Source organism: Chanos chanos, chromosome 3, assembly GCF_902362185.1.
Source record: "Chanos chanos chromosome 3, fChaCha1.1, whole genome shotgun sequence".
Classification (NCBI taxonomy): domain Eukaryota; kingdom Metazoa; phylum Chordata; class Actinopteri; order Gonorynchiformes; family Chanidae; genus Chanos; species Chanos chanos.
Genome location: NC_044497.1, coordinates 23,720,591 through 23,728,813, shown reverse-complemented (window position 1 = coordinate 23,728,813; position 8,223 = coordinate 23,720,591). Strand labels below are relative to the sequence as shown.

The 8,223-nt window shown below is 42.6% G+C and overlaps 1 protein-coding gene across 1 annotated transcript; it reads right to left on the bottom strand.

Annotated features, from left to right (window-relative positions):
- Window positions 1–4,638: 4,638 nt before the first annotated feature.
- coq10a (coenzyme Q10A) lies at window positions 4,639–7,546 on the bottom strand. The gene is made up of 5 exons (XM_030769887.1): window positions 7,320–7,546; window positions 5,992–6,138; window positions 5,515–5,707; window positions 5,237–5,338; window positions 4,639–5,120 (listed from the first exon to the last, which is right to left on the bottom strand). The coding sequence occupies exons 1-5, from the start codon at window positions 7,454–7,456 to the stop codon at window positions 4,953–4,955; spliced, it is 747 nt and encodes a 248-aa protein (XP_030625747.1). The 5' UTR covers window positions 7,457–7,546; the 3' UTR covers window positions 4,639–4,952.
- Window positions 7,547–8,223: the final 677 nt, after the last annotated feature.

Here is an 8,223-nt window from a genome sequence, read left to right as displayed (position 1 = left end):
CATTATACATTTGCTGAGTTTATGTGTAATGTTGTATCTTGTGAATTTGTTTTCATTTCTTAAAGAGCATTAAACCTTATTGATGGGAGAGGGGTTGTTCTAATGGCCGGACTGCCCCCGTCTCCTGCCGCGCCATGCGTCCCTCACAGATCACAGCATCAGGCCTGACTGCGGAAGGCCACGCTGTCCCCCGTTCACTGTTTCTTATCCTGTTTTTTCCCCCTGCACTCAGCTAGAAGGGCGTGTGTACCTACACCAGAACTGGGAAAACCGTCCACGAGCACCATCCCCTGCAGCCAGGTTCCGTTACCTAGGTTATGGGAGGGTCATCCAGTCCCTCTCAACGCCAAAACCAGACATTTCACTATCAAGTCCCAGCCTCACCTTTAACACATGAAGCTCTTCCTAACAGAGCTAGCATTGAGGGGTTTTTTAGTATGAGCCTGGTGATGTTTTCTGATGCCTCAGCTGTTTTGGATTATATATATTACTCTATGCAACTTGAGTACACGTCCCTTTTCCCAATTGAACATTTATATGAGTACTCCCTGTGAACACACTCCATGATAGTAAGGTCCTTCCTCAAAACAAATTCAACATTTCACCTTTGAAAACTCACAGATTGGTTAAAAGGGTACTGCCCCTTCACATGATCTCTCAAACCACTATCTGACATCAGCCAATCATCTCCACCTTCCTCTCACCCATTAGGTCACACACCCAGTGACTGCCCCTCCCATAAAAAATGAACCTGCTGTTATACTCCACAGAGGACTGTCTCTATTCTTCTTTTCTTTGGCGACACACATTTAATTTAATGAGTTTTACATAACAGAGCACGATGCTGGAAAATATTGGTTGAATAATTGTTGCGGTTTTTTTTTTCTGTGATGAAGGGATTTTGTGGCAAGCTCAAAGATGAAACAGATGAGTGCCTGAGAGCAAGCTTAAAAAGGGTGTGTTTAAGTGGTTCCTTTGGTTTGTTGGGATTCTATAACGGTGGAGTTTTATTGGATGTACCTGTTTTTCATACACCCACAGCGCTTTAGTGTTGTGCTACTCCAGAAGGACATGTGCTAGTCTGGAGTCCTTAATATTTAGAGGTAAGCAAGCCCTGGTTTGATTTAGGGTTCTTTTACTTCCCTTTTTTGGTAGAGGTTTTGAGTGTTTTAAAAAAAACGTGTTGTGTAAAGTTATAATTGCTCAATGTTTTGTGGCTTGTGGTTTTATTTATACATTGTGTAAATAAATTTATGTGTGTGTGTATGTGTGTGTGTGTGTGTGTGTGTATATATATATATATATATATATATACACACACACACACACACACACACACACACACATACATATACATATAAATATAAATATAGTTTGAATGTTTAAGCTCCACTCAAACCATGTCACGAAATCCAGACATGGTGTTCATGAAGATCCTTTTTCCACACTTCAACATACCACAACCTCTGTTAGACTTCTGTGTATTTAAAAGAGACTAGACCATAACGTTACCCAGAACACATATTTATTGTAAATAAGCAGACTTCTCTAGAGGGTTGGAGGCTCTTTGTGTGTGTGTGCTGGCTGTAAGGCAGGTGTGTGTGTGTGTGTAAGCTTGTTCTCAGGCACTGTCTGATGTCTCATTGGTGTGAATGCCATCAGAAGCTCCATGCTGTCTCTGGTCATATCAGAACCAGAGGACACGCGCTCCAACTCTGCTCTTCTCTCCTTAACCCCCCCTCCCCCATGTTTGTTTTTTTAATACAGTCTGATGCCCCGTGCCTGTTGGCAGGGTTTTTTGGGGGGGGGGGGGGGTTGTCTTTTGTTTTTTCTGAGGAGTGATCGTGGAGCGGATTGGCTGTTCTCAGAATGATAGGGCGTGGGGATGGTTGGGGAGCTAATAATATTTGTCATGGGTCAGATGGAGAAGAGATGCTTAGATGAACAAAAATGGGAAAACTTGACAAAAAGAAAAAACAATTAAATGTTTTTAACAAACTCTTGAGTCATAACTTGTGTTTTGTTTTGTTTTTTTTCCAAATAGGAAATATCCTTTGTTCTTGGCCATCACACGTCCACTGGTCCACTGTATGTGGAACAAGTACTGAAATGTAATTAAACGAATGAAGACTGAGAGTGCACCTGCACACATTGACCCAGTTTATGTTTAAATGTGAATCTATTAGTGTGATCAGCGGAGAGAGCGGACCTGTGCTTTCAGCCCATTAGTGCAAACTCAACATTCACTGTTGGGCGGTGCTGCCGCTGTGTGTCTCTGCAGGGTGTCTTCATTCATAGAGTTACATACAGATTCATTATCATTATTTGTAGGTACATCCATCAAGCATATGTTTGTCTCTGCCTTTAAGAATGATCTGACTACATACCATACGAAGTCTTTGATATCCGTGTAATATTTCTGCTATCAAGTAATATGGAAGGTCTGCCTTCTTCTCTTACGCTGTTTTGCCTGGTTACTGTAGACTGTGTATTTACATAACAGGAATAAAAGGGCCACACATTATGGATCACATCCCTAATACTAAAATGCTACGGGTCCATACTCATCATTGCCAAAAGTTAATTTGTAAAGTTGATAAGTTTATTTAAAAAAAAAAAACAAAACAGTCCATTTTGTACGAGTTGCTGTGATGTATGGAAGCTGGTGTGTGTCATGCTGGCAGATGACACTGCTATATAAATAAATGTCCCAGATACCAGCACCTTTCTCAGGTTCCCAGAGGACCTGCCAGCACTTGGAAACAGCACTCCTATCCCTTGCGTCTCCTCCTGCTCTCCATGTTTCTCCTGGCCAAACATGTCATGAGCATAGGACAAAAGATTCTTGCAGACTGTGCCGCTCTGGGGCCATGGCCGTAATAAGAGTTAGAGTCTTACACAGACAGAGTGCAGTGTAAATACAGTGCAGGAGATTTTATGGCTTTTCTTTTTAAGTGACGACTGACGATGAGAGAACCAAGAGAAGACGTGTTCAGTGCTGTGGACACACCACACACAGACCTGTGCTCTAAGCCTGCTCTACACCACCTGATGGAGCTGATGACGGGCTGGACAATCAGTGCCTAGCCTGGTTAATGTTGGCTAATGTTGCCATGATATAACACAGGAGAAAAAAAACCCATGAAAGACAAAATGATGGAACACGGTCTGCCTGTCTCAAACAAAAGTAAAATATAAAAATAATAAACAACCATAATGACAGATTCAAGAAAACTCTGGAATGACTCAGGTGTTTCAAGTAATTTATAGTTCATCAGCAACACCAGCAAACGGAGAGACTGACAGTTTGAACCAGGATGTGCCAGCCAACCAACACTGAAGACACTTTTTCATGTGGTCACTTCTGTTCCAAGAAGAAAAGGTACATTCCTTGCTCAAGCACAGTACATGATTAAACAGTCTGTTAATGAAGAGCAGTTCTTTGGTTCCTTAACTGAATGCAGAATAACCATAACTCTCCTGGACTGCATTTAATGTGCAAAGATGAGCTCAGAATCTCCCCTAACAGAGCGCTGTTTCTAAAAAAAAAAAAAAAAAAATCATTCATTGTTTCCAAACAGACAAAAAACTTTTCTGTCTTAGCTGAAGTTTCTATAATTTTGTATGGGCAGTGAAAGTCATGCCCTCTGACCTTTTTGCAAGCGATGTATAACAGTAACATGAGATGTGATAGTTTAAAAAAAATCTGAGAGAACATTTACATAGTTTATAACACACTGCTGTCATGACTGACATGTTGAGAATGTGATGTGTTGGGTGAGGGTGTTGAGTGGACAGTCATGCAGAATGACTGACATGTTGAGAATGTGATGTGTTGGGTGAGGGTGTTGAGTGGACAGTCATGCAGAATGACTGACATGTTGAGAATGTGATGTGTTGGGTGCGGGTGTTGTGTGGACAGTCATGCAGAATGATTGACATGTTGGGAATGTGATGAGGGTGTTGAGCCCAGAGAAATTATCCCAGGTCTAAACCTTACTGTAACATTACATATGACACAAACCTACACTAACGTCTCACAATGAAAGTCATTCACACATGGCTCTTACAGTTATTTTATCCAGTCTCATAATGGATTCTCCTCTTAAAACATACATGAAGTTAAACCATGTATATTAGTCAGCTCGTTCAGTTTTACAGCAGTTCAGACAAACAAAGAACTTGCTTTTCCTGACAGAAAACAATGTGGATTTTCTTTAACTGTACGTTCATTAGTACTTTGAGTACAGCACTCCAAATGTCCATTCACTGCCAAACACACAGGAAACAAAACACTGTAAACCTTCATCTGGACTCTGAACTAAATGAACAAAACATGAGTCTCAAATTAACCAGGCTACATTTATATATATATGTTTAAAAACTAGGCACAAAGAAAGTTCAAAACAGCACCATATCTGTCTCACCATATCACATCCAAAAGATGGATATTCCCTCAACACTGAAATGTGTCTTTTGATTAACACGCACTGAAAGAGTCTGCATCAGTCCTGGGCTCGTTTTCATTTCCTACCACTATATGGTACATGTCACATGACCGGTCAAACAACATGGCAATTCAGTCACCTTTTACAGCACTGTGAGTCCGTGATTGCGGTGCACACAGAGCTCTCAGGATTGTGTTTGTATGTAACTGAGCAGCAGCGCTGGGCCCCCGGCTGCAGCTCTAACCCGTGTCTAGAGGTAGCTCTGTTCAAAACTTGGTGCTTTTCCAAAACAAGGCAGAGTGATGATAAGACATCATTATGGAACAGTCTGTGAGAAATCCGTGATCCATAAATGAGATTTGTGCAGACAGCTGACCTAAAGGCTGAGAATCTGCAGGAGAGCTAAGGAGAGGGGCCACACACACACAGACAAACACAAGAAACAAACACACACATACACAGACACACAGGGGAGCTAAGTGGTGTTCTTGCAGCAGGGAGCTGTCACGTTTGATGGACCTCGTGAAACATGAGCTCACGCGGGATACGGGTTTCAGGACCGTAAAGTGTGAACGCTCTCCGTCCAAACGCTGCGACCATCTGCTTCACCACCTCATCAAAGAAGACTGTCGCCAACTGAGAGTGCAGCAAAGAGCGGAACTCAAATGAGATCTGGCAGAAGAGAAGAATGCCCATTGTGAAATAAATAGAGACAAAGAACACACCTGCAGACAAACATATAAAACAATAAAAATGGTTATTAAAGACGCGTGACTGGCCGCACTCACAGAGAAGTCAACTGTGCAGGTGCGGGGGTAACCAGGAATGCCAGGACTGAAGCGCCAAATCGTCTCCAGGTGATTAAAAAGTTTGCCATCTGTGCAGACCGCCTAGAGTGCATAAACCAGTCAAGGAACGTCACTCAAAGGACATAAAACCTCTCATAAAATATGATCAGTTTGATTGTGGTGAAGTGTCATAGCTGTGGGCATTAAATTGTGCATGTTCTCAGCTGCATTAAACAAAAGAGTCACAACCTCAGAGCATTTGGATGAGAGACACTTACCTTAACAAGGTGGGGACGTACATGAGTGATCATGGACGTGTATCGCTCCACTACGGGGGAAAAGCCCACCTCCAGCTGGGCTCTGGCATGGCCAGACCTCTTCAGGATGATCTGGGACTTCTTACACCAAGGCACAAAGTCTTTGTACTCGTCAACATTAGCCACCACATCATACATTTCACGCATCGAATACCTACGTGGTGCAAAAGAGGAAAGAACAAGTTTGGTGGAAACATAGCAAAACCTCAGGCATTTTAACAAACAGGTGATTGAACAAGCAGAGAACTCTGGAAGAACAATCACCGAGTGACACTCAATGGCATCATATTTGGCACTGAAGAGCATACCTGAGCTTGGCACTTATCCACTTCAAGGAGTTTTATGTACGTTCTGTAAAACTATCAGCTTTGCACGTGCTCTCAATAACCCTCTGAATGAATGAGCACACCCAAATGCAAGAGCAGATTAGTGTCCTACCCCAGAATCCTTCTCTCTGAATACTCTTTCCTTTTATTGGTCAGATTGATGAAGGTCCTTCTGTGATGCGTGGGAGTCAGCTCCATTTTGTTGGAGCAGAGTATTCTGGGAGTCCTGGTCATCAAAATGCCACATGATGCCAAGTGCCTACACAAACAGAGGGTTTATCAGTCTGGGAAAGACAGCAGTGGAAACTTGCATAGAGGTCACCTGTATTTACTAAAACACCACCTTGGTACTGCTAAAGGAAGCTGGTATTTTCCACAGAAACATGGAAGACAGTGTTCATTTGACCCACAGTACATACCAATGTTATTTTAGAGCAAGTTCTCATGGCCAACAAGAACACCATCTGCACAGCGAACTCTGATTTTGAAGAAAGTTAAGAGAATGCAGAAGTTATCTGCAGAAAATTAATTGCAGCTCTTATCTTTAACACACCTTATCTCCCACGCCAGTTTTTCTGTGGGGTATGAGGCAGGCTCTATTATTTTTCATGCTATTCATTACACCCATTATCAACCCATTGTTAACCTCTGTCTCATCTGTGTTTAAGGTCATCAGTCACACCCCTCTCAGAGAAAACCGTTCAGGATCCATCTGTCATCAAAACTACAGCTCTTCCTGAGACATTGAAACGTTCAGCTTCTAACCGACTTTCTGCTTACTTAGTGCCAGAACAACCTCCTGGCTCTGTACCAGTCTCTCTTCAGTGCCACTCACTCCACCTGAGAGCTGCACTGAGAGGTGTCACTCACCAGGCGCTTCTGTCTGCTCACTCAGATTTAGGACTCCCAAGCTTTATCTCATCAAAGTCTCCCTATTGCAGGCATTTATTTCTCCCTCATGAAGCTTCTATACTCTGATGGAGACCTTTTGTTTTCTTGCTGCATCTGTATTCAAGTAGTTCATCTACCAAACGAACAAAACTATAACTTGTTCTACTGAAATCATGTTAGAGTCTTAAGGAATTTTAGATGACCGACGAAACGCTAACGCACGAACGTCACATGTACTAATTTATTTTATCTGGGCGCTCAGTTGCAAGAGTTTTTGTTTTTGAGGACGCATGTGATAACTGGAAATAAGCAGGCTTAGAAATGTACATTATGTTGTACGAGATCTCCTTACATTCACAATGCTATCTCCTCACTCTCTTTACAGTAAGTAGAATTGTACCACTGCCATTTAATTGGTTTACTTTACTATAGAGAATGCAAACTCTCAGAGAACACAGCTCAGGATTACCGTTTTATGTCATCACTGAATAGAGTGTAGGAAGAGCTCTCTGGGAAGACACTGAACAAGGGCATTACATCTGATCTCACCTTACGGGATGTTTCATCCGTTCTCCGGACCCTCTCGTGCGACAAGCCCGGCTCGGGCTGACGGTAGCAATTTCGAGGAACTCGCTAAATGTCCGCACACCCATGGGTAGACGACGTGCGCTTCCAGATAATGCCATTAAGCAAAATGTAAAGTGGACCCGGTCTGTTCAACCTTACGGACGGTGAAGAGAGGCTCACAAGGCACTGTGGTAGGATATCAAGACAGGCTCTCGTTTGACGCCCGGGTTTTACCCCACTAACTGACTCTCCTCTCCGCAGTTTTAATATGCTTGGCTACAATGAAGTGTCCAGTGACTGAAAGCGAAAGGAAAATTAACAAACGTACCTGGGATCGATTCTCTAACCAAATAAAATATAATCATTTCGACCGTCCATTCGAGTCGACGCCTTGGCAAATACTAGTATTTGTTAAACTATAAAAACGAAACTCAAAATATTTCACTTGTTCGATTAAAATATTTAAGGTAATCCTCGTAATACCTCGAAGACTTTCTTCCAAAATATATCGCTTGTCGCAACGTACCGGTGGTTTAGACCATGGACTGACTGTCTCTTTTTCAACATTGTTCCGGATGGTGTATAAGAATGTAATGCTGCCCCCAGCTGTCCTGGAGAATAGGTGGCTTGCCAGTGTTATGCATGAGCCCCCCATGAAGAACTGACAACCAAAAATGATGTCAAAACGCCGAGTAAATGTTATAGACAGACATCAATACAAGGGGCTCTAACCAGGTATTTCACGAGGCAGCCAAAAAGGTGCGTAACAGTAAAGTTATGGCGCTCTTGTTGCTACCTCCGCCAAGCCAGTAGGTGGACACATAAAAAAGACGCACTGACTCGCAATATCCGTTAACAACGGCGAGCTGCGACGAAGACGTATACC